Genomic DNA, 27,711 nt, shown 5'->3' with positions numbered 1-27,711 from the left:
AACTGTAAGCCCCAATAGGAAGAATATTAGACTTGGACTGTGTCAGGTTCTAGCTACCAACCTTAACTGCATAAACTGGATTGTGACAAGGATAAAAGAAAAAAAACAATCGATGTGTCCCATCATTATCTATTGCAAGTCACTTAAAGCAGTTGGGAGAATTTTTTGCCACCTAAAAGCAGAACTTGGTGACAACGCATGGATTAACAATGACCATAAGTCTGAAAACCTTCTCATTGGAGTATTTTATAGCAAGACATTGCAACATCACAAGGACAGATTGCTAAAATCTCTCAACGGAGATGGGCACTGCAGGGTTGTAGTTGCAACTACAGCTTTGGGGATGGGTTTAAATTTTCCTAGTGTGTCTCATGTTGTCATGTATGGATCACCAAATGATGTAGAAGATATTGTTCAGCAGGTCGGCAGAGCTGGTAGGCATGGATCACAGTCACATGCCATTTTGTATGTCATAAAACAGGTCTCGAAGGATGCCATAGATGAAATATATTTCATTTTGGTTGATGGCTATGACTGGTATTTATATTGTAAGTAACAATTTTGTGGTCTTTTCTGAGATTCACAAGCGTCATGGTACTTGTGTCCAAACTTATGGCCATGGCTGTATTGTGATATAAGTACTTTGCATGCAGTACTTTAGTGAAATTCATAGGGCAGAGCCACACGTTACACCATAAAGCATGCTTCGACGATGAAGTTCCAAGTCAGAACTCATGTTACCTGGACTTCATTTTTCTTTCTAAAAAACAGTAAAATATGTTAACATACTTAAAAAGTACAGATGTAATTTTAAATTTATTCTTGGAGGATAAAGGGATCAATATTATTTTTACCTCAATTTATTCATATTTGAAGCCAGCGTTCCACGATCTTTTGCAGATTCCTCTTTGAAAAATACATGATGATATATCTGACATGAAAAGCAAAGCAAATTAAATATTAAACATGTTTGTGTACGTTATTCTGTTATAAAGATGACATATGACATAACTGATGCTCACTTCAAAGAGGTTTCTAATGGCGTGCCAGTCTTCAAATTTAAATACAAGGCCCTCTAGATTGTCCTCAGTAGTGTCTCCTTGACCATAGGTCCACTGGATGTTCCGGCTGTTAGCTTCAGTCAGCCTATCGCCACCAACCAAAACACTTGAAAGCCCTTTAGGACCTTTTGGAACATACCTACAACACAATCCAAAAAAAAAAAAAAAAAAAAAGAGTAATTTGTTTTATCACACAAAAAGTCAAAGTTCACACTTACTCTTTCTGCAAATATTGTAAAACGTCCACCAGGTCACTTGTCTTGTTCCCATCTTTGAACAAAAGTCCAAGAGGGTGCTATCGATAAGTAAAAGGTTATATATTAGATACTTTTCTAAATGATCATTTATCATGTATTGATAAACTGCATTTTGTCAATACTTACATGAACTGAGGCCTCAGACATTTCAGCAGAATATTGGTGAGGAATATGATTTATGACAATAGATGAAAATGACTTGAATGCATTAAGATACTGGGTAATAATCCGGCTGCCAAGAATAATGAATTCCAGTCTCAAATTTGCTTGTATGTCTGGACCTGGGAGTGATTTTCCAATGTCATATTCTGTGAGAGACTGAACTGGTTTGTCTCTGCTTAACTGATAAATGGGAACTCTGTCCTCAACAGCCACATGATGTATCCAGTGTAGTGATGTGTTTGCTCTCGAAAGTGACTGGTGATGGGTGCGAATGAAGAAGTCCAGATTGTCAAATATGATTGAGTAAGTACGTGGTGGAGTTGATGGTATTATGGAGGTAGTAGGTAATGATGAGACCCCCAAATCCGAATTTTCTTCATCTGTTAGAGAAAAGAATGAGAAATCAAAAGTCTCATCCATTCTCTGCTCATCCTTCTGCTGTTCAGGAACACTTGTGGAAATATCAGTGCCTTGTGTCTCTGCTGTGTCACCAGATAAACCCTGGTTGTCTGTTTAAAAAACAAACAAAACATAAGTTTATAACATTAATAATAAAACAATGATAAATCATTATTAATGCAATTTTCACCTGACAGTGTAAGCGCCAGCACACTGTTCCTGGTCTTCTCAAGCTCTGAATCTCTGCCACATGTCGAGGAGGAACCAATGTCTTTGTCCATTTCAGAGTGGAGATAAGTTTCATGTGCAACTTTAAGCAGCTGTAGACTTTCACCACAGGTTCCGGCAATCTCTTTCTGCTTGCCAACTGCATTGTAGTGTGTAGTGGTGATCCCTAACTTTGATAGTCTTTTAAAAACAGCTTTTTTTGCACCACTGTACAAGAGGACATTATTTACATAACAGGTAAAAGCAGACAGGCGTCGTTGTCTTCCTCTCAGAGCAATTGCAGCCGCTGCACATGTGGAAAGTTGTGAATGATTTGTTTTAGCAGAAATTAAAGCAAAGAGTAAAGGGGACATCTTTGTAAATCTGCTGCTATATTTTCAAAGCAAAATGTCTTTAAGTCATCTGGTGAGGACTTTCATAACACAAAACCCTTGAATGGGTTACACAGCTCTTTGGCTTCGACTTCTACAAGATGAAGAAAGTGGTCTTTTATTTCTGAAAACAGTTCATGGTGTCGAATCAGCAGACTAGCAGCCATCTTCCATTTCCCCTTGGCAATGTTTTCAACAATTCCAGCAGCACTAGAGGGACACTTTATTGTGTCTGCTCTTTTAGATTGGTAATGAATGAGAACCTGTTTGAAGAAAAATGAGAAAGATAAAATAAGCTGCATAACTAATTAGCAATCAGCATTCTCTTTATATTTGTATGACTGATATTCAAGATATCCTGCTATCTATTCTGTCTTTATTCTGCGTCATACTAACTCTTCTCTTGACCATTCAACCTAGAACAGTGAAATTCACTTATATTTCAAAAGCACAATCAAAAATACACACATGTAATATTACATTTCATGTTCACTATATACAATAAATTGGTTACAAATACATATTGGACAGACACGTTATACAAGGCATTCATGTTATTGTACTGTTTACTGCTGTAGGCCGAAGTGCAAGATAAGCATTGATTTACATGGGTAAATTTATGTTGGTTTTGGACCACTTCACATACTAATTGCACTCGCAGTCACTCCAAAGTTAATCAGGGGAATCTAAGCTATATTTCATTTCTGAAGCTTAAAGATTAAAAAAAAGAAAGTAATACATATAAAGTTAACTTTTGCACTAACAGGGCTTTGTGTCACTTGTATGAATGGACGGAATAACAAAATAACTTCTTCCTGATATCCTTTGTGCAGATTGATGCAGTTTAAGGCACAACTATGAGTCTGCATTGCTGCATTTGTTTAAAGGCTGTTTGTTGAGCCTTACCTACTTCGCCCTACCCCCACTGACGACACGTGTATTAAATTGGTCCTGATGAAATCTATGATTAAACTCATAAAAGCAACTTGTGGATTAACTTAAAGACTGTGGGCAAAAAGCTGATAGATACATGGCTAAATATTGAAGAAATAAATAGCTTAGAAACAAAATTTTGTTCTCACCTCTACTGTACTTTGTCGTTGTGGCATATCAGCGGATGGTCTGCATAATCTCTTAGCTGCTGCATGAACTCTTGGTGTTGACAGCTTTGGACGGAGTTTTTTTGAGGATCTTGGGGTTTTAGATGGCGTATCTCTCTGGCGTTTATGTGAGCTCGTCTCTTTTGGTGGTGATTCCTTCTTCTCCTGCCACTTCTTCCAGGTGTTAAGGTCCCCTTCCATTCGCTGAAGCAGGCGCAAACAGGACCTACACATCCGCATTGATTTAGACTTGTCATCTCTTGTTAAATGGCATCCGAGGTCTGCTAATCTATTGAACACGCTTTTCTCTGACGATCGATGAAGTTCAAAAATCAGCGTTGTGCTATTAATTGTCCCTTTAATTCACAAATTTGTGTTACAAAAACGACAAAATCATTCACCGACATGTTGATAAGCGTGTCATCCAGCTAAAATATTCCAGCATACTTTGAACACACAACAGCATCTGCGTGCAACCCGATGACGACATATTAAAGTTTGCCGCGACTGGCTAAAAACAAACCTGTCAGAGGCGGGACATACTGTTGCATTGTCCAATCCGTGCCTCTTTCCTCCGAACGGATTTACATGGAGCGGTCCCAGATTGATATTGTGGAGTACTATCAAGTACTACACAATTATTAATCTGGCTATTGCCAGGTTACAGTGCATGGAGAAGAACAGCACGTTTTTTTTTCATCAGGCCAGCTGTCCCTGTAGCATCAATAACTAACATGTGGCTCTCATACAATTTTAGCCAAGCAGGAAAAGCAACAGCTGGATTACCAGGGCAGGTCAAGAACAGTGCAGGTAAAGGTACAGAAACTGCCATCCTCGTTGTCAAAAATGTGGTATTTCCAGTTTAGGGAAAATAAAATAATCAGTGAAGAAACTTCATCTGTGCTTCACTTCATCACTTTATTTTTTTCACCTTCTCACTCTCTGGTGGCAGCGTATTGTAACTACAGAACACAGCACAAATGACCCGGAACCATAAGTTTCTTCAGCTGCCAAATGCTCCACTATGTTCATCAGCTCTTCCATAATTGTCTTGTGTGCTGTTTACTTCTGAGTAGGTAGCATACACTGGCCTTCAGAATGGTGGATTCCTCATTGTGCACATTTGATCCACTGTTGACAAAAACAAACAACTTTAAAGTTTCTAAAGCGGATGCAGAAGAGGAGAGCTGTTTGTTAAGAGATTCCAAACACAGAGTTACTGTCTCAGCAGTGAAATGATCTGTGGAAACAGTTAAATGTTCAATGAATATAAGCTTACAGTTCAAAATGACAACAGTTTTGTTGGCACAAACATGCAGCTGGAGTTTTCCAGAGTAACACACATGCATGTCTGAGTGTGAGTACATTGAGTCTATGTATACTATGCTTGGTGTGTGTGTGCGCTGCTTGACGAGTGTACAGATGTATGTGAATTCCTGTACTGTCTCAGAAAAAGCAAGAAGGATAAAGGAGTCTGCATACTTGTGTATGCTGCAGCCTAGCAACCTGAGGGTCTGAAACTTATTGTTTGTTTAGGCATATGGCCTAATGCCTTACCTAAGACACAAGTCAAAATCACTAAAAAGACAGTGCAGGGGGCTCTGTGTAATGTTGTTACACAACACACAGTGTGGCAGTGAGGAAAGGTTATGGAGCGACTCCATCTGCAGGATGCCACAAAGAAAGTTTGCTTCGTGGACACATGAACCCTCACATGCAACATCAATCTGGGTAAACGAAGAAGAAGAACAGATGGGGACTGACTTCACTGTACTTTTTACAGTCCATGAAGGTTGGGAAAGAACAGAGGATTCTGCTAAAAATACATCAACCACCTGATTTACCTCACAGAAAAAAATGTTTGTGTGATTCACATTATTCTGACTCACCACATGTAGACTCCAGACTAAAAAGCATGCCATTGGCTGCACACAGTTGTCTCTTCCACTCCTGTTATCTATGTGTTACTGTTTTGAAAATCTCCTTTACCACAAGAGCAACCTCCGATGTACCACGATCAAGACTGAATTTTTTGCTGAAGATTTGGATTATTCACTAATGCAGCCCTGTTAGTATTTTTTTTTCCAATGAATTATCTGTTTTAATGACAGTGTGTCTCTCAAATAATAATGAGGTGCAGCCAGACTGTTCTACATCATGCTGTGTCGGTGCCAGAGAATGGTCTGGCCATGCAAGACTAGATTCACCCAAAGAAACTATGCATTTGTAGACACCCCTCTCCATAGTACTTGTATGTTAGACCCTCCAGAAAAGCGCGTGCAAAAATCCTTGATTCCGCGGGCTAAAATCCTTGATTATGCGAATAAATATGTGGGGTTTTTATGCCATTTTATGCGGGGAAATTGCGGAAAGTTGCAAAGTATGTGAATAGTTGTGAAATATGCAAAAAGATGCGAAATATGTAAGAACTGGGAAAAAAGTTGATTCTTCTCCTACATCCTGTTACTAGGCTACCACTAAGTTGTTGTTTGAGTCCTTTGTGTTCAGCAAACCTTTTGCTGTGCTTCGTCGTGGAAAGTGCTGCAACACGGTCGATTTTCTTCGGTGCTCCAGAACGATGTTGCACGGGGTGCAAAAAAGTTTACCCCCCACTTTCGTGCAGTAAATCTGGGTACTGTTTTGCCCGGTCTCTGGCTGAAATATTCATAGGTAAATGCGATCTTTGAGCATTCGCCGTTCTTGTTTTTCGTCTCCGAGCACCACGCTCCCAGTGTTGCCAACTCCTCAGTAAGGAAAGTCGCTGTTGGCTGTCCTAAAAGTTGCTAGAAGTGGCTAAATGACGTCATCGTCTAATTTGCATATTTCCCAGTTTGCATGTAATTGTAATCAATGTTGTAGGAGAGAGGAATAACGTTGTGGAAGAGACCAAAAAGTGAGTATAAAACACCCAAAATATGTTTTTGTACTACAGGCTAAATGCTGTGGTTTATTTTAGCATGACAGTGAAGAAACATTTTCATTTATATCCCGCTCCATAAGTCTGGATAGGATCTGGAGTGACTTTTCGCATGCGCGATTCATTTGCCGTCTGGCCGCGGAGGGATGTGTCCTCTAATCAGACACTGAGACTGCTGCAGGGTTACTGGACTGACAGCCTGTGCTCTGGGAGGGGGAGAAGCTCACAGCAGCACCTGCTGCTTGTTGAGGACAGTAACTGCAGAATGATCCGAGTTTTCCTGTCAGTCTCCAAAACAGCAGAAAAAGTCGCTAGATTTGTTTCTAGTCGCTTTTGACAAAAAAGTCCCTAGGACGCTTTGGAAAGTCGCTAGATTTAGCGAGAAAGTCGCGAAGTTGGCAACACTGCGCTGCGCTCCGCATCAGCTCGTGCTTCTAGTGTGTGTGTGTGAATGCGCGAACTGATGACGTCAGGCCGGGCGTCACATAAAAACTCACTCACAACTCCATTTATATAGACCCTGTGCACGTCAAAAATGCTAACTTCCGGGTTCTGACCGGGAGGGCTTACAGGCTATTTCGCAGCATGGATAACATGGAATCAAAAAAGAAAAACACTGTTTTCTCGGCAAAACAAAAATCAGATTTCAGCGAGTTCAAGCTCGATATGGGAGGTATTGTAGTGTACCATTATGTTCGGCTTCTGGTGTTTATAACAGTTCTATAAGCCTTCACCGTTTTCCAAAAGACCGGCATTTGCGGGCTCAGTGGATTGCCAAAATTAGACAAAAAAAATGTCTCACACTGAGCTGAGGATCGGGAATATTAGTGCATAGTCACTGATCAAACAGCAAATATCTGATAAACTATAACAACAATCCGTGCACTCTTCAATCATTTGTTATTCCGTTTTGACATCTAATCTAATGTAGAGGAAATCCAAGCATTTGTCATTTTGTTCAAACAAAACTACAAATATAAAATGTCTTGCTGAACTCGACTAACCCTTTAAGCTGCAGTCAATTCCAGCCATTTTCAGTACAAAAAATCGCTACCATTCTATTTGTAAATAAAAAATATGACGAGAAATACAGGGAATATTGGATGCGCATCGCGAGGTGCAGTTCCTTGAAAACGACCTATTCGTGGAGTATATACCGACTTCAAGACATGTTTTGGACAAAATATGTTACTGGCTTGTTTCGTCTGGATGTCCAAGGTTGGATTATGGCTGTTTTTTGTGGAATATTTTCATCCGTGTGTAATAATGAACCCGGAAATGTGAGTCGCGCTGTGTACGTTGAAGCCGTGTACAGAGAATGGATGGATGGATATTCGTTGTTTGTCGGACAAATGGGTTTATATTACCCGCTGTGGTAATCACATCTGAAAGTGGTTTATACCGGCAGATTCATGAGAATCTAAACTTTCCATCGGCGTATATTGTTTGTATAATCGCGTTTGCAGTTTCAGACATTTAGCAAATTGCTTATGCAGATCTCAAAGTGTACCGCAGATGTGACACTGAAGCGCAACTGAAGCGCAACGAGCTAAGTACCAAAGACTAAAGTGTAAAGTGGATTCTAGTAGCTAACTAAGCAAAAAATAGCAATGTATAAATACTAGAAAATAAAATGATAAGGTACATGTTTGGCAAGCCCTACAGTTAAGCTAGCGCTAGTTATGTAGGATCCGATGCCACTTACCTTCAAAGTTATATATGTACTGGGATACACACGTGGACAAAATTGTTGGTACCCCTCAGTTAAAGAAGGAAAAACCCACAATTCTCACTGAAATCACTTGAAACTCACAAAAGTAACAAAAAATAAAAATTTATTGAAAATTAAATAATCAAAAACAGCCATCACTTTTGAATTGATGATTAACATAATTATTTAAAAAAACAAACTAATGAAATAGGGCTGGACAAAAATGATGGTACCCATAACTTAATATTTTGTTGCACAACCTTTTGAGGCAATCACTGCAATTAAACGATTTCTGTATTTGTCAATGAGCGTTCTGCAGCTGTCAACAGGTATTTTGGCCCACTCCTCATGAGCAAACAGCTCCAGTTGTCTCAGGTTTGATGGGTGTCTTCTCCAAATGGCATGTTTCAGCTCCTTCCACATATGTTCAATGGGATTCAGATCTGGGCTCATAGAAGGCCACTTTAGAATAGTCCAACGCTTTTCTCTCAGCCATTCTTGGGTGTTTTTGGCTGTGTGTTTTGGATGGTTGTCCTGTTGGAAGACCCATGACCTGCGACTGAGACCAAGCTTTCTGACACTAGGCAGCACATTTCTCTCCAGAATGCCTTGATAGTCTTCAGATTTCATCGTACCTTGCACACTTTCAAGACACCCTGTGCCAGATGCAGCAAAGCAGCCCCAAAACATTACTGAGCCTCCTCCATGTTTCACCGTAGGGACAGTGTTCTTTTCTTCGTATGCTTGGTTTATGAGTCTATGAACATAGAGTTGATGTGCCTTACCAAAAAGCTCCAGTTTGGTCTCATCTGTCCAAAGGACATTCTCCCAGAAGCTTTGTGGCTTGTCAACATGCATTTTTGCAAATTCCAGTCTGGCTTTTTTATGAGTTTTTTTCAGCAGTGGTGTCCTCCTTGGTCGTCTCCCATGAAGTCCACTTTGGCTCAAACAACGACGAATGGTGCGATCTGACACTGATGTACCTTGGCCTTGGAGTTCACCTTTAATTTCTTTGGAGGTTGCTCTGGGCTCTTTGGATACAATTCCAACGATCCGTCTCTTCAATTTGTCATCAATTTTCCTCTTGCGGCCACGTCCAGGGAGGTTGGCTACTGTCCCGTCGGTCTTGAACTTCTGAATAATATGAGCCACTGTTGTCACAGGAACTTCAAGCTGTTTAGAGATGGTCTTATAGCCTTTACCTTTAAGATGTTTGTCTATCATTTTTTTTCGGATGTCCTGGGACAATTCTCTCCTTCGCTTTCTGCTGTCCATGTTCAGTGTGGTACACACCTTTTCACCAAACAGCAGGGTGACTACTTGTCTCCCTTTAAATAGGCAGACTGACTGATTATGAGTTTGGAAACACCTGTGATGTCAATTAAATGACACACCTGAGTTAATCATGTCACTCTGGTCAAATAGTTTTCAATCTTTTATAGAGGTACCATCATTTTTGTCCAGGCCTGTTTCATTAGTTTGTTTTTTTAAATAATTATGTTAATCAACAATTCAAAAGTGATGGCTGTTTTTGATTATTTAATTTTCAATAAATTTTTATTTATTGTTACTTTTGTGAGTTTCAAGTGATTTCAGTGAGAATTGTGGGTTTTTCCTTCTTTAACTGAGGGGTACCAACAATTTTGTCCACGTGTGTATATAAAATTTGAATCCCTTTTCCCGTTTGCTTTGAGGAGCTGACGAAAAATCATCATCGAGACGATAAACATCGTCAACAGAAATTTTAGGCAAGTTGCCTAGGCATCTGCAAAAGTAAAGTGTACTGCTGGCTTCTTCCATTTTGACAGCGCTGTAAGCAGGACCAGAAGTAACTGTAGCACCCGGAGTTTTTCAACCGGAACTAGCATATGCTATCGTGCACAGGGTCTATTGGTTATAGTTTTTTCATTTTATGCGGAAATTGTGAAATCAAGCGGGACCGGATATTTCTCTTTTTTTCGTGGAAATGTGAGATTCTTGCGGGAATTATGCGCTGTTATGCAGGGATTATGCAGCCTTTTGGGAAATAATTGACCCCCACATAATCAGCGGCAATTTGGTGATTAATGCGGGAATTCATGCGATCCCATAATCGCGTTTTTCTGGAGGGTCTAGTATGCACACTACCATTCAAAAGTTTGGTCCCACCTTCTCATTCAGCTCTTTTTGTTTGTTTTTAATTTTTTCTACATTGTAGAGTAATACTGAAGATAAACTTTTTTAGTTTACAACATGATTCCATATATATTCTTTTATAGTTCTGATATCTTCAGCATTAATCTACCATGTAGAAAATAATTCAATAAAACCATTAAATGAGAAGGCGTGTCCAAACGTTTGACTTGTAGTGTATGTCTTGGTCTATGTTTATGTATGTTTATGTATCTATGTTTATGTCTATGTTTCCTGGTTTTGGCTTGGTGCCATTGTTGTTTTTTCATCTGGAGTGTCAGAAACTTTCCTTGGGTGCTTTCTAGGTTTTCCTTCATTCTCTTATTGTTGTTGCCTACTCTGGCTTGACTGTTAGTTTTTCCTTTCTTCAGCTCTGACAAAACCAGCCATTGGTGGTGGATGCAGATCATATTGCTACGAGTGCGCCAGTGCAGGAATATCGCAACAGACACCAGATTTTAAAATGGCAATGTACTGAGAAATATAGAGGGATTTACTTGGTGCTGAAGTTAATTGGTTATTCTAAACTGCCCGTAGGTGTGAATGTGAGTGTGGTTGTTTGTCTGTATATGTAGCCCTGTGACAGACTGGTGACCTGTCCAGGGTGTCCCCCGCCTTCACCCGAGTCAGCTGGGATAGACTCCAGCGACCCTAGTGAGGATAAAGTGGTGTATGGAGAATGGATGGATGGATGGATGAATTGGAATGGGATTTTGTGGAGACAGTGTTGGTTTGGCATGAACCATGGCCACCATCTAACATGCAAGTATGCTACTAGAGTAGATTTAGGTTTGTGATCAGTTGTGCAGGTCTTTGATCATAAAAATACTGGACTAATTCAAACTTTGGCCTGATTATGGCACCACATGGAAATCAAAAGATCACAGTTCACCCTGTGAAGAGTATAAATGTGCATGCACCTAAAAGCCTAAGTAAAGAAAAGATGGACTTCTCCTTGTGGTTCTTTAAGGTTTTTCAGCATTTATCAAACAGGCTTCTTCGGTTCTCAGAAGAAAAAAGCATAATCTGGAGTATATAAACAGGCATATGGATGTGTGTACCAAATACAGTGGTTATCTATTCAGAGATACAGTTCACTCAAAACCACATTTCACTGGCAGAACATCAGTGGTCCTGACAAAGTCCAGGCTGATGAACCAGGTCACTGACCAGACAGCCAGCGTTGCCATTGCTTGGGCAGGGCTGCTAACATGGCGAAAAAAACGAGCTTTTACCATCACCAACATGTTTAAAAAAGCAGATGTGAGTCAACAGTCACATGATGATAGAAAATAAGGTCAGAGAGGACTTAATTTACCCCAAAAAATCCTCTTGAGAGAGTCACTTGTCAGTCCACTACCACACAAACTTAACACACTGATGGGCGACATGACTGGAAGACAGCCATGACGTGCACACTTCAGGAAATGACAGCCTTTTCTGGTTTCAGCACTTCATGTGATTATAAAGGAGAACGATGAATACTTATCAAACTGTTTTTTTGTGAAATAATTTACATTATTATTTCATTCTGAACATATTTTAATTATACTTCATTTACTTTAATTGTGAATTACGGTCATTTTATCCTTCAGTGTTTCAGCTGTAATCCTCAGAAATGTGCCGCCCACAGCCACGGCTAGTTCTAGGTACTTAAGCTGACAAAGCTTGACTGATTTGAGTTGTTTAATTAGCCTGAATCACATCCTATGCTGCACTTTGTCCTGTTTTTGTTTACTTTATTCTGTCGTGCTGCTGCTGACTACGTGACTGTTTGCACTGAACTACACTAAATGGCCTAAATTGCTTCTAATGTCCTTATCTATCTTAGGTTTTGCGTGATATATTAATGTTTTTATTGTGTTTTTACTGTATTTTTTAAACGTTTCTTTTAAATTGTTTTTTTTTATTGTTTTTGTTGTTTGTTTATCGTGAATGTTTGTGTAACTGCTGCATAATAAATGCCTTCAGGGGACAAATAAAAAAGTTGAAGTTGAAGAACTGTCATGCATTTATTGTGTGCAGACTATAGCATGTTAGAAGTTCATACTTAATTTCCTTAAGTTGAACCTAACTTCTAGACACTAGATGACTCTGTGCTTCATTGTCCACACTTCACACGGGCTATTATGAGGAACAACAGCAGACTGCTGGGAGGAGAGGAAAGGTCTCCCGGGCAGAGCAGCTGTTGTCACCAGGTGGCCGACTCCGGGGCTTTTTTCTCTGTGTGTGTCCAGGGCATACTTTTGGTCAAAGCTGTGGATTGGAAGTGTAGTTTCACTGCATAACTACATGTTGACTTGTAAGACATGGTGAAAACAGCGAACAGACAAGTTCTTTACAATCATCACTGCGTGTTCTGATAACTGATGAAGTTGTCAAACTTAAGAGGCAGCCTCTCAAACAGATTAAGATGCCATCATGTCATGTAAGACAATTTCAAAACAGGTAAACTGTGTGACATTAACAAAACTGTTTTCTCTTTCAGATACATTTATGCTTTGATACAATTCTTCATCCAACTATACCCTGCTTTACCTTCTCATACGGTAGAAACAAAAACAACAGTCTCACCAGCATTAAAAGCATACAGCCCACAGTTTATGCTTGATGTGGTCTACAACATCCCATTGTAGACCACATCAATCCAACCTTGATTAGAAAGATTCTTGGTCACTGGTTGCAGCTCAGCATTAGCATATTGTCTCCACATCTCTGTATGCCAGCGCTGATCAGGTGGACAGTCCCTCAGCTCTACACAGCTGCTGTGGCAACATTTTCCTCAGCACTGTTGGTGGTAGCAGCTGTGCCCCTTGGTGTCCCATTGACCGGTGTGTGTGGGGTGACTTTTGCCAGTCGGTGCTCTTGATTGTGGGTGCAGTTGTGAGTGCAGAACTGGCAGGAAGCACAGACCGAGTTGCAGCAGGGTAAGAAGCGGCAGATGCTGATGCGCCATAGAAACCATCCAGGTGTCCAGCAGCACCAACAGAGCACTGTGCCTCCCGCCACGATGCCCAGGATGATGTAGAGAATTAACAGGGACAAGGAGGTGGGAGAGTCTGGAAATAAGAGAGGCAAAATATTATAAAATACTTATTTTACTTAACAGCCATATTTAAGTATACCATTAACAGTGGAAAACACTTCAAACAATATATCTGGGAAACCTGCTCCCAGTGTGGGATTGGAAGGTTGACACCCTCACTTAAAACTTTCCTGTGCAGGTGACCCAAACCATCTCTTATTTATTTAATCATATCTTAGTTATTGACCTAGACTTCTGTAAAACTAGCCGTGATGCACTGAGCACCCCTCCTCTCTCCTCCCCTTCACTCTACATACATTCATATACAACAACTGCATACAATTAACTTTGTGTCTTCTCTCCCCCTTCATTTTGGCTTTGTCCTTTCTGTTTCTATGCATACAGATATCTGTTGCTCTGGAGCAGCATGTTTCTGATCCGTGGTTACTGACCTCATTGACCTGCTCAGTCTTATTGTTTATCCTTGCTCATATCTTTAGCTGATGGTCATCCAGCCATGCTGAAGGTTTCCGTCAGTTTAAAAAGAGTTTTGCCTCTTGCTTAAACAGTTATTGTTGCATGTCTCTTTATAATACTGGAAGGTCTTGACCTTGCTGGAAGTGTGCAAAGTATGAATAGAACTGAATATAATTTAAGTGAATTATTTGATTAATCATTCATTATTTCAGCTCTAGGTACTAGTTAGTTCTGGTAAGAAGACATAATGAAACTGTCATGTAACATAAAAATCACTGAGGGTCAACAACAAGATAAATTTCAGATCAAGTTTCACAAAACCATCACAAGAGGACAGAAACCGTAGTTTTCACTTGTTGTCATGGTTACAGTGATGTTGTGCCACTGTCTGGCAATGATCCAGAAATCGTCAACAAATCCGTGGATCCAGACTGTAAGCCGCATCACAGTCAAAATCTAATGAGATGGTCCTAGTGTCATTTCAGACCTTTCATTCAAATCCGTCTGTTTTTGAGTAATGTTGCACACAGACAGACAATGGGCCTCATTCATGAAGTGTTCTTAAGAACAAATCTGTTCTTAGAGCCTTTTTAAGAAGATTTTTGGCATTCAGGAACGTGTTCTTAACTGACCTGTTCTTAAAAGTAAGAACAAATTCTAAGAACACTCAGGAGGACTCTTACGCACAAAAAATCTGCTCTTTTAGAATTTTGTTACAGTCAAAACTGATCCAAAAATTTGAATTTCTTTCTTAAAATGATTCAAATATTACCACAAATTATTTAATTTAAAACTAGATTTATTCAAGTGAATTTTAGTGATCAATGGTTTTATAGTTCAGTGCCAGTTAAACTCAAAATCAGATTTTAGATCTGAAGCTGCACTTGGTCACATTAACTTGTTTAGAGGTCTGTGGGAGGTACAAGCGCAATGACCAATACGACGTGCACGCACGCTGACCGCCGCCACGTGCACGCGTCCCGGTGTGCACGCGCGCGCTGACCGGGGAGACAAGGCGGACATGGCCTGGGCAGTTTTATCTGTCACTGCAGCAGGGGCAGAGGGTGTTTTATTACGACACACACCCTTTCTGAGTATAAAAGTTTAGCTGTCTCAGGTCAGACTTTATTGGCTGTTTGAAGCTCTGTCATCTCCAGAAATGACCATCACTCTGGTGGGCGGAGTTTCACCTGCACTCCAGTGCTCACGTGTCTCAAACACTCTCTTGCTGCTGCCTTATAAGGAAGTTTAGAGGATGTACCTTTTACATTTACAAGTCAATACAATGTAAATGTCATGTTAATGAGAGGGGAGGGTGTTCGTAGAGACTCTTCTTGAATCCGGCGCATCTCCCTCCTAAGAACAGATTTGACTTGTCAAGAACGCTTCGTGAATCCGACGTACTTTTCTCTTGGGAGTTCTTAAAGCCGTTCTTACGAACGCGTTCATGAATGAGGCCCAATGTTTGCCGATCATCTCATAACTCGCATTCCTTGGTGGAGTAATGATGCTTTCTCCTGGTTAGCAACTTACCCCACTGAAGATTTCAAGTTTTACAGAGGATTTGGATTTTGCAGTAAGGCCTCCCTGTAACTTGTTTTTGCTTTTTTTCTTTACAGGATTATCCATTTCAATGACAGTGCTCATCTCTCTGCAAGCAAATATTCCATTACAACAATTCCACTCATCACTATTTTTAGGGAACACCAAAGCTGCATCCGTTGTTTAGCTCTGTCAAAGATGACTTTGAGAAATTCAAACAAGAGTTCCCTCCTCCTGGCAGATTCATAGTGTGGTGCAGTCCAACCATTCGGTTCTGCAGAATGGGTTACTGAAGTGAGACTACCAAAAAGAGATGTGTAATGTCTAGTAAAAATGAGAACATATGCTAAAAGTACAGAAACTGTGGATGAACAGTCCAGAATTTATAGAGACATACACTATATTTCAAAAGTTTTTGGGTCACCCAGACAATTTCATGTTTCGGAAGAAATCTCCCACTTTTAGCCATGGGCTAACATAACTGCACAAGGGTTTTCTAATCATCAATGAGCCTTTCAGCACCATTAGCTAACACAATGTAGCATTAGAACACAGGAGTGATGGTTGCTGGAAATGTTCCTTTGTACCCCTATGGAGATATTCCATTAAAAATCAGCTGTTTACAGCTACAATAGTCATTTACCACATTAACAATGTCTAGACTGGATTTATCATTAATTAACTGTTATCTTAATGGAAAAAATGCTTTTCTTTCAAAAATAAGGAAATTTCTAAGTAACTCCAAACTTCTGAACAGTGGTGTAAATATTAGTAAATATGCAGTTTTTCACAGTCAGAAAAACACCAGCCTCAATTGAATGTGTGTCCTGTACAGACATACAGAAAGAGCTAACAGTCCTGACAAATACACCTAAAGCCGACTAGTCACTTTGACAGAGATGATGCTGCTCTGTAGAGGTTAATGCAACAGTACATTAAACAAATTACTGCAAATTAAAGTCATCCATATATATTGATAGATCCGGAGACCAGAAATGGTTTAAAATATGTTGTTAGAAAACAAAACTAATTCAACTACATCCTGTTGGTTCATCGGTGGCCACTCACCCCGGCAGACCAGAGTGCACTGAAATGCATCTCAGCTAATAAAACAGCTAGTAATTTGCACAGCAGGCAAATGTGAACCCCTTTTTTCACTCTCAGTTGAACAGACAGTCAGAACAGAATAGCCAGACTTGGCCCAGTGTAAAAGTAATCACAAGCTGACGGGTTGGTCCAGACAGTCTCTGTTTGCACCACTGACATCGGAATAGAGACAGATCACTCAAAAGGCCTCTTTCGGCCGTGAGAATCCATCACCATTTATTGGTTTGCAAGTCTTTTGGTGAAATTAACAATGCAATGGTCACCACCATTACTTCTATGTTCTACTATCAGGCCAACCAACAGGGAATAAACATTGTGCATTACACTGAGTTATTTTTGCTTACTGAGGAAAGTCTTCGTGGTAGGTAAATAATAAATACTTACTATGTCACATTGCTCACTCACCCGTTACTGATTCGTGACTAGGAGCGCTGTCTGGCACGGGACATTTCTTATGAGTTGGACTTGGCATTGCGGGTGGATTCACAAAGGGTGGGGGTGGGGTTGCCATCGGTGGCGGAGGTTCAGTAGGTAAAAGCTGACCTGCTGATGATTGAAATATTTGGGTCAACTGTTTGTTGTTGTACTTCAAGATACATTTCACACACTTCACACACTTGTTATAGTACTCTAAATTCTTCAGAATTTCTACCAGAAATGGAGGCTTTGGAAGGTCTGCTTGATACCGTATCAGGACCACAACACAGCAGTATCATCCCACTGACCTTTACATCCTGTGGTGAGGTTTTCCTCCAGGTCGCTTCCATCGCCACAGTTGTCAATGCCTTTGTCGTCGCAGACCAGACTTAGAGGGATGCATTTCCCATTCCTGCAGGTGAAGTAGGGCTCACTGCTGCACTCTGATTGGTTAAAACCTAAAGAGAAACATGCCATTGAGTGAGACAGTGAAAAAGAGAAAGGCTTGGGTCAGATATCTAAACTTTGAGATTATTCATAAGTGATGATGAAAGGCACCTGGAAGAGAAGTTTTCTTTGAAGATTTTTCATCAGCATATCAGCACACTGCGAGTCAGTTTTTCAAATAGGCTTGCAATATTACTCTTACATATGATTTGTAAAAAACAAATCAACCGTAGATATAAGTGACTCTACAAGAATCTCTTCCCATCCCAACAAATGTGACACATATGTTCACATAAAATATCTAATACCGCTGACTGATTAGTTCCAGTTTTAGCATCCATCAATTATCTATACACTGCTTGATCCTTATTAGGGTTACAGGGGGCTGGGGCCTATCTCAGTTGACTTGGGGTGAAGGCAGGAGACACCTGGACAGGACGTGAGTCTGTCGCAGGGCTACATATACAGACAAACAATCACTCACACCTACTGGTTAGAATAATCAATTAACCTCAGCATATTTTTGGACTGTGGGAGGAAGCTGGAGTACCCAGAGAAAACCCACGCATGCACAGGGAGAACATCCCTGAAATATCCCGGGACGCAATCCAGGGATCTTCTCGCTGGAAGGCGAAAATGCTAACCACTATTCCACTGTGCAGCCCCCGTTTTACCTATCAAATAAATGTTTAAGTTGATTGAAAGTATTTACCAAGTTGAGCAATACTTGGTTGTATTTCTGCCTCCTTTTTAAATATGGCTAAAAGGTTGGACCCCAATTCAAAGTGTATTATAATTATAAGCTGAAGCTTGTATAAGTCTGCACAGTGCCTCAGTGGTTTGCACTGTCACCTTGCAGTTAGAACATCTCCGGTTCACATCCTGGCCTGGGCCTGGGATCTTTCTGCATGGAGTTTGCATGTTCACCCTATTCAAGTGTGGGTTTTCTCCACATTCTCCAGCTTCCTCCCACAATCCAGAAACATGCTGAGGTTATTTGGTGATTCTAAATTGTCTGTAGGTGTGAATTTGAGTGTGATTGTTTGTCTCTGTGTCTCTATGTGACAGACTGGTGACCTGTCCAGGTGTCCCCTACCTTCGCCCTCATGCTACATGTCCACTAGATGTGTTTTCCCAGCATGTACACACACCACTTTTGAAAATCACCCACTTGGTGGGCGTGTACTTGAGGCCAGTAGCCGGTGTTCAACTCCTGCCTACCTTCTTCTCCAACTATCTTGCCTGGCCCTGATTGGACAAACGCATAGACTCAGAAGCTGTCTGCTCCTGGATTTTAAACCAGACCAACATGGCTGCTCGGTCACAAATTTTCTCTTTTATTGTGAAAACAGTTCAGCAAAAAGTATTTCTGAAAACATTTGACAAAATTTTCATGATGTATCGGGCCTCTGCATGCCACATTGAACTGACATGAAGTAGAAGTGGAGTCTAATTAATGCAAATGAGCTGTGGCCTGCTCCAGGGAGATGCACCATCTCACAGCTTGAAATGCACTGCAACCGGACCAGCATGTAACGCGGTGCGTTTTACATAGACAATAAATGGGACGTGGGAAATTGCCTGATCTAGTGGACACCGACCTAAAGTCAGGTGGGATAAACTCCAGCCCCCACGACCTTAATTGTATCATGGAGATAATGGATGTATGGATGTATGGATGGATGTATGGATGGATGGATGGATGAATGGATGGATGGATGGATGGATGGATGCAACTTGTATTCATTGTGAGCTCAACTGTGAGAAGCCCAACTTAATTTATTTATTTTTTCGTTATTTTACCTGGCACTGAATGTGCTATTTTATTCATGCAAAATGAAATGTTAAATCAGTAGATGATGCAGTCACTGCAGTTATCGATGCAGTTTGTTTGCCTTCCTTTCCGCAAGTGTAGATGTAAGATAGAGTTATCCAATTCTGACCAGATTACCTGAACAGGAAGGAGACTTGAAGTACAATAGAAATAGAGTGTTTTTTTAAGACAGGAGACTACTGTTGCTGGTGTCCTCTTACCTGGCAACAGTTAATAAGGATTCCTTTCAACACTAACCCTAACCAAACCTTAACTTTGTTTGCCTATGTCAGAACTAACAAGGTCAGACTTACCCAGTCTGAAGGAAGTGAAATCCCCCACAAAGTCCACCCTGGGCTGAGTGCCCCTGGTCACCAGCCGTAGGGTCAGGTAGTTTCCTGTGGACAGCACTGGCCGGGGAGGGCTCTTCCCACAAAGAGGAGGTCCGAGGGGAGGTGAGCTCTTGTCCCGACCATCATAAAACTGAACGTATGAGCCAGCATGACATGGGTCTCCCAGTGTCTCACCAGAGGTAGGTTCAAGTCTGGGGTTAAGAGGGGCGGAGCCACGAGGGGACTCTGGGAAGAGAGGGGCAGGACTCAGAGGGGCCACTCTAAGCAAGCTGTAGACCAGGAAGAAGCGAAAATGGAACTGGACCTTGTCCTTCAGAGAGCTGGCCTGCATGGTGAGGTGACAGTCGGTACCCATAGTCACAAAGTAGTACTTCTTGGATTCCTGGTGGGAGTTGACAATCATACCATCATCACGGATCGTCTGGCCACAAAAGTCCACGACATTCACTGACAAGAAAAGAACACCAGAGACTGAATGCTCAGCAACAAACACAGAATAACTTCTGTCTCCATCTTTTACATTACAGAGCAAAACTGACAAATGACATGGGTTGCCCTCTCACTTTAAAGTGCTTGATAATGGTGTAGTAAATAAAAAAAGCTGAAAATTCCCAGTACTGTACCAGTATTTTAAGAACTGGTATTTCTCTTGGTACCTAACATACAGAAAAATGACGCTATGGGCTGTATACTGTAAACTGTAATTAGGACAACGTACAAATGATTCCTCATGAAAATGCAACCTGTTGATGGTTGTTTACTCTTCAGGTGTTATATTAACACAGTGTTTTCTAATCTTACGAAACAGTTATTATTATTATTATTATTATTATTATTTAGACGTTTCTGCTATTTACAAAGCATTTTACAACTACATGTTGATTGTAGTTTGGCTGATGGAAATCATGTGCACTCACTTTAGTTTCACTGATCACAGGCATTTTCATGTTTGTTGCATTGAATTTTTACATTGCTGTCTACATTTTCAGCAGTCTTAAGATTTGCTTATTATTGTTTATAATGCACTGTTGTTCTAGATATCTCCATCCAGAGTTCATAAATAACTTCTCAAATAGTTTCAAGGAACCAAAATAGGTGGATAAAAACAAACAGGACTCTTTTAGACTGCACTATCAGAGTCAAAGTGTGGATATTTAGAGACCAGGCAGCTGGAAATGGAACATTCAGTTGACGTTACAGATCAAACTACAACGTATTTTGATTCTGCTCAGACTCTCAGTGTAAACGTGGTCTGCTAGGTCAAGCATACGATCTGTGTGGTGGTAGTTTGAGAAGCAGTTCATGGCTCATCGACAGACACAACCAGGATGCATGGTTGGGCAGATCCTGCTCCAACTGCCCCCTCTTAGTCACCTACAGCCCCCGGACTCTGGGCCACAGGCCAAAGAATGAGAAAATTTATGACCACCCCTGGAGTTTATTAGCTCCGTTTCCCTGGGAGACAACTAGATCCGCCTGCACTGACCTCCAGGAATGTCCAAAAAGCCCTGGAGCCCCTGTTGGTGGGAAACACTCATCCCCTCCACACTGAGCGAGTAAATACAAAACCTTGAGGGCACACCATCCAAAACATGGGCGACTGAAGGCGCTGAGTCCTCAGTAAAGAATTTTACATGCTGAAAGTTCAGCTCCTTTTAAACCCAATCATTATAAATGCAGTCAATTTCAGTGAACAAATCCAGAGGGTCAAGGTCCTAAGTGACACACTGTAGTGAGAAATGTCTCTGAGACGGCATTGTGTGGGAAAGGGCACCAGCCTCACAGTCCACGCATGTGTCATCCTAACACTGGCGTCACAGTGAAGGGTGTATGTTACTTTAGACCTCATACTTTACTCAAAGCGAGGCACATAAACACAACAGACAACATGATGGAATAAACTATCGATGAATATATAATAGCTATCATTATGTAATGTCAGAATGATATTATTGTGTATTGTAATATCATTTCAAAATCACCATGGCAGTAAGTCTTATTTTGTTCCATTTCCAACAAGCTCTTTGATGGTTGGAAAACTTCTAAAATTTCACTGTATATTTTGTCATAACACCCAACTTTATTACTTCACGCTTTAAACATTTTGAATCTTTAGTTTATTATTTAATGACAAAATTACCAAAACAATTCTGCCAGAAAAAAATGTCCCTACAGCCACACCAATAAAATAATAAAGAAATACAGGGTGTACTTAAAATCTGGACACATAGGAAATCTTAATAACAATAATTTTGTTGCCTCTACAGATTAAATATGGCTTTGTCGACAGAAGAAAGTTGAACTGGTACTTCTCAGTGGACATGAAGGACGGATACATGGAAAGATAGCAGATGAATTTAACACACGTCATCCAAGGAGGATTCCACTTGACTTTTCTATGGTGGTGAAGGTAGTTAAAAACTTTAAAGAAATGGGCCGTGTCATGGACAAACCCCGTTCTGGACGACCAAATGTATCAGCCCAAACCAAAGTAATGGTCATGGCTAAAATTCATGCTATCCCAAAACATCACTTCCCTAACCCTAACCCTATCTTTTGATATGTCCATCCTGTCCATCAAAGAGTTACATGAAGATCGGCATTGGTTTGTCTGTCTGTCTGTCTGTCTGTTTGCAACATTAATCAAAAACAGACAAATGGATTTGGATGAAGTTTTCAGGGAAGGTCAGAAATGACACAATGACTAAGTGAGTAGATTTCAGCAGTGATGCATTTTATAGTCTGGATTCACCGTTTTGTTAAAGATTTCTGTATCATTGTGAGATTGTGGCACTAACTACATAACTATGTAATTCCCTGTAACCCACTGTAACTGTGAACGTCAACTGGCTGCTGATGATCACATGATTCTGATCCTAGTACAAATCCAGCTGCGGACCACGGATTGTTTAAAGATTTCATCTGTCAGAAGTCATACAATGACTGAGCAGCCTTGGAGAAGTACGGCGCTCTCTGAGTGCTTTTGTTGTTTTTCCTTCACAAAAATAGGTTTAGTTTCTCCTGCTGTTATTTTAGTTAATGTTTATGACTGCAATAAGATTGCAATAATATTGTAGCATTATCTCAACGTACAGATTCTACAACTTCCAATCGCCAAATGGCAACATGTTCAGCTCATACACTACTGTTCAAAAGTTTGGGGTCAGCCAGGCAATTTCATGTTTTCCATGAAAACTCCCACTTTTATCCATGTGCTAACATAACTGAACAAGGGTTTTCTAATCATCAATGAGCCTTTCAACACCATTAGCTAGCACAATGTAGCATTAGAACACCGGACAGTTCGAAGTGACCCCAAACTTTTGACCAGTAGTATATATATAAGTAAATATGCTGTTTTTCACAGAGTCAGAAAAACACCAGCCTTAGTTGAATGTGTCTCCTGTACAGACACACAGAAATATCTAACAGTCAGTTCTTTTAAATACACCTAAGGCTGACTCGTCACTTTGACACAGACGATGCACCTGCTCTGTAGAGGTCGGCATAGCAGTACAATAACCAAATTACTGTAAATTCAAATTATCCATATATACTGATAGACCAATAATTTAACCACTGCCTTGTTGCTACCAAAATCAAAATCAACCAGCTGGGTCAATCTATAATTGCTGAACTTTTTGTATCATAGTGGACATTTTTGATGTTTTGAGGCCTAAAATCAACATGGCCGTCTATAACCAAACACCACACGGCATTTTAGAGAAAGATTCTTCTAAATATTATATGTACAATTGAGTAGAATTGAAAGGTATTTATAAAGATATTGTAGTAAGGTAGTGTCTACAGATACGGACCCGTACCCGTAGCCTAAATATTAATGAGCCGGCTTGGTAATCCGAGTGATGAAGGCGCTTCCGTGATTCGAGGTGAATCTGCGTGCCGAGCCTGTCATGTCAGTCATCTGCTGTTCTCTTTTCTATCATGCATAATGTCTTATAAATATCATTATCTGACTTTTTCACGGACAGCGATTTGGGGGTTGAAATCAGCACTACTATTAAAAATAGCAAAACTTTTTATTCACGTGACCCTGTTCTAATAAAGCACAAACAGCAAACAAAACAAATGGCGGAACTAACAGCCAGCAAACGAAAAGTATTTTTTTACCTTCAAAAGTAGCGACAGACTATTACATATTAACAACCTAAACAAAACCCTGACGTATTTTCTACGTCTGTCAACACAGACACTATCACAGTCACTTTAATGTTAGCGGACTCTGTTGAATGGCTAAGTTACCTAACCACAAACAAATCTCACAATATCACAGTAAATCGAGTTTGTGTTTTTTTTTAATTCATGCCGAATTAAAGAGCTGCTCCTCACCATTCACGAGTGTTTGTTTCATATTCGGCATCCTTAACTTTATCTTGTAAATTAGTGTCCGAAATTAAATGGGAACATTTGCAATGGAGTTCGTCAGCCGCTTCCACCACTGAACGCGGTAAACTAATTAATAGGAGCTGGACTTCAAACAATTTATACACGGCGTCTAAAAGCGTAAAAACTGCAATGTCTAAAGTGTGAGAGGAGACGGTGTATTTTTGGTTAAATTATACAATGTTCGCCGTCAAAGTCATTCATATAAACTGCCTGTAATGTGCAGCAAATAGTAGTTAACCGGCGCCAGCTCTTCAGTGACCTTAACGGGTCTGTACCTCTAGTACAGATACTACGGGTCCGTACCTGTAGCATCAACCTTGTAGTAAACCTGTTGACATGCGATAAATCCACTCTTGACTCACACACTACTTTACACTAAGTAACTCAGAAAGCCTTGGCGTCTGGCCAGTCTTTTCTTCAGGGGGAAATGACATCATGTGGAGCAGGTCATGTGATCTGGAATTAACGCACTTCCTGGAGAGGTGTTTTTGTATCAGGGAACTTAGTGGAAAGTGATGTAATTTGTTTTCCATATAAAATTTGATATACTGCCAAAAAAGAAATATCTGTCATGATTGTCTCAACTTGTTTTCTCCGGGTACTCCGGCTTCCTCCCACAGTCCAAAAATATGCTGAGGTTAATTGATTACTCTAAATTGTCCGTAGGTGTGAATGTGAGTGTGATTGTGTGTCTGTATATGTAGCCCTGTGACAGACTGGTGGCCTGTCCAGGGTGTCCCCTGCCTTCGCCCGAGTCAGCTGAGATAGACTCCAGCACCCCCCGCGACACTAGTGAGGATAAAGCGGTGTATAAGAGGATGGATGGATGGATGGAATATCTCAACTTAATAAAAAGAACACAATCCAAACTATTTCTGAATCAGCTCATTTTATTATTGTTTAGCTAATTAGAAGATGGTTATGTATTAAATTCAGATGATTATTTAGTGGGCATTTTAGTGATATTCGGTCATTTTAAAAAAAAAATTAATAAGTGATTGTTTCCATACCAAATAATTATGGAATTTGTAAAGACATGATCACCACGAACATAAAAACATTTTTTTTTTTTTTACTTTTAACAAAAATGTATGCACAGTATATCCCATGGACCTCAGTTATATCTTGACCTCGACAATTTCTGAGTCATTTTGGACAATTTTCTTGTCAATTTTAACAATTTTTATGTCCGTTTGGATCGTATCTCATAATTTTGGATCATTTTTGTGTCTTTTAGATCATTTTCAAGTCATTTAATAATACCTTCACTGTTTACTTCAGCAACATTTACTGATAAATCAGAAGGCAAATATTATAATTTTACCCCCACAGAAGTGGATTATTATGTTAATAATGCTTCAGCCTCACTGCGTATAACTCTTGATAGTGTTGCACCTGTAAAAAAGAAAGTTATATCTCAGAAAAGACTTGCTCCTTGGTACAATTCCCAGCTGCGGACTTTAAAGCAGGCATCCCAAAAGCTGGAAAGAAAGTGGTATTCCACTAATTCAGAGGAAGTGTATGTGGCTTGGAAAAATAGTCTAGTAATCTATAAAAAAGCTCTTCGTAATGCTAGGACAACATACTATTCATCTTTAATAGAGGAGAACAAGAACAACCCTAGGTTTCTCTTTAGCACTGTAGCCAGGCTGACAAAGAGTCAGAGCTCTGTTGAACCTTGTATTCCTTTAGCTTTAACCAGTAACGACTTCATGAGCTTCTTTACACATAAAATAGTTCTGATTAGAGATAAAATTAATCTGGCCCTTCCTGCAAATGTCACAGATGCTTTTGAATTGGCTGTTAGACCTGATGAACATTTAGAATTCTTCACTCCTATATGTCTCTCTGAACTAATTTCAACAGTTTCTACATCCAAACCATCAACATGTCTTTTAGATCCTATCCCAACTAGACTCTTCAAGGAGATTTTACCTTAATTAATTCTTCAATGTTAGATCTGATTAATCTCTCTCTAGTAACAGGCTATGTACCACAGGCTTTTAAGGTTGCTGTCATCAAACCTTTGCTTAAAAAGCCCACTTTAGATCCAGATGTGTTAGCTAACTATAGACCAATATCCAACCTTCCATTTCTCTCTACAATTCTGGAAAGAACAGTTGCAAATCAATTATGTGAACACTTACAAAGGAATAATCTGTTTGAAGTGTTTCAGTCAGGCTTCAGAGTGCATCATAGCACAGAAACAGCTCTGGTGAAAGTTACTAATGACCTTCTCATAGCATCAGATAATGGACTAGTCTCTATACTTGTTTTGTTAGATCTTAGTGCAGCGTTTGACACAATCGACCACAAAATTTTATTACAGCGTCTAGAACATTCAATTGGCATTAAAGGGACAGCACTGGACTGTTTAAATCCTACTTATCAGATAGGTTCCAGTTTGCGCATGTCAACAATAACTCTTCTGAGCATACTAAAGTTAATCATGGAGTTCCTCAGGGTTCTGTCTTAGGACCGATACTTTTCACATTATACTTGCTTCCTTTAGGCAATATTATCAGGAAGCATTGTATTAACTTCCATTGTTATGCAGATGACACACAATGTATTTATCGATGAAGCCAGATGAAACTGATCAGTTAGCTAGACTGCAAGATTGTCTTAAGGACATTAAAACTTGGATGACTTTTAACTTCCTACTGCTAAATTCAGACAAAACTGAAGTCATTGTATTTGGCCCCAAACATCTTAGAAACTCGCTTTCAAAGCAAATAGTTACTCTGGATGGCATCACGTTGGCCTCCAGTACTACTGTGAGGAATCTTGGAGTTATTTTTTGACCAGGACATGTCCTTTAACTCACACATAAAGCAAGTCTGTAGACTTCCTTTTTCACCTGCGCAATATTGTAAAAATCAGGAACATCCTGTCTCAGAGTGATGCAGAAAATTAGTTCATGCTTTTGTTACTTCCAGGCCTGACTATTACATATTCCTTATTATCGGGTTGTCCAAATAGCTCTCTCAAACATCTACAGTTGATCCAAAAACGCTGCTGCGGGAGTACTTACAGGAGTTAGCAAAAGAGATCATATTTCCCTTATAACTTGCTTCTCTTCCCTGGCTTCCTGTTAAATCCAGAATAGAATTAAAATCCTCTTCTGACATATAAAGCTCTTAATAACCAATCTCCATCATATCTTAAGATCTGATAGTACCATATTATCCTAGTAGAACTCTTCGCTCTCAAACTGCAGGCTTACTTGTTGTTCTAGAATTTCTAAAAGTAGAATGGGAGGCAGAGCCTTCAGTTATCAGCGCCTCTCCTGTGGAAACCTGCTCCCAGTTTGGGTTCGGGAGGCAGATACCCTCTCTATTTTTAAGACCAGGTTTAAAACGTTCCTTTTGACAAATCTTATAGTTGGGGCTGACCAGGGTGACCCACAGGGGTTCAGCTTGTGTCTTCATTTGCACAGCTGACTCCTCTTTGACGTCCCTGTCGTTCTGCCCCTAGTCCATGCTGCTATAGGCCTATAGGCTGCTGGGGGACTTCTCTTGATGCACTGAGCCCTTCTCTATCTACCTTTACATTTAATATGTATACCGTTATTGCATTACATTAACTCTGTTTCCCCCTGTGCTATTTCTCCGAGTGTCCCTGGTCCCAGAGCTGGATTGCTTCAGATCTGCGGTCGATGTTCCACCAGCTGGTCCAGTCTCCATCATGTCCACTGTGGGATGCTGCTGCTGACCTTCCTCCAGCCCTCCGCTTCCAACTCCCC

General features: G+C 40.3%; 1 protein-coding gene across 7 annotated transcripts in view; it reads right to left on the bottom strand.

Moving 5' to 3' along the window:
• The window catches only part of ldlrad2 (low density lipoprotein receptor class A domain containing 2), a 200,791-nt gene that overhangs the window by 154,745 nt on the left and 18,335 nt on the right, over nucleotides 1–27,711 (bottom strand). The window contains exons 2-5 of one of the 7 annotated variants that reach the window (XM_051948076.1): nucleotides 19,521–20,006; nucleotides 17,255–17,404; nucleotides 16,935–17,072; nucleotides 11,334–13,437 (exon numbers count right to left, since the gene is read on the bottom strand). In XM_051948076.1, coding sequence (XP_051804036.1) covers nucleotides 13,133–13,437; nucleotides 16,935–17,072; nucleotides 17,255–17,404; nucleotides 19,521–20,006 — 1,079 coding nt within the window. In that variant the 3' untranslated portion in view covers nucleotides 11,334–13,132. Of the gene's footprint in view, nucleotides 1–11,333; nucleotides 13,438–16,934; nucleotides 17,076–17,254; nucleotides 17,405–19,520; nucleotides 20,007–27,711 lie in introns of those variants that run through there. The other 6 variants (XM_051948073.1, XM_051948078.1, XM_051948074.1 and 3 more) reach the window with 6 other exon arrangements.

This window comes from Acanthochromis polyacanthus, chromosome 5 (genome assembly GCF_021347895.1).
Source record: "Acanthochromis polyacanthus isolate Apoly-LR-REF ecotype Palm Island chromosome 5, KAUST_Apoly_ChrSc, whole genome shotgun sequence".
In the NCBI taxonomy this organism is placed as follows: Eukaryota; Metazoa; Chordata; class Actinopteri; family Pomacentridae; genus Acanthochromis; species Acanthochromis polyacanthus.
This window is presented reverse-complemented; position numbering and strand designations above follow the sequence as displayed.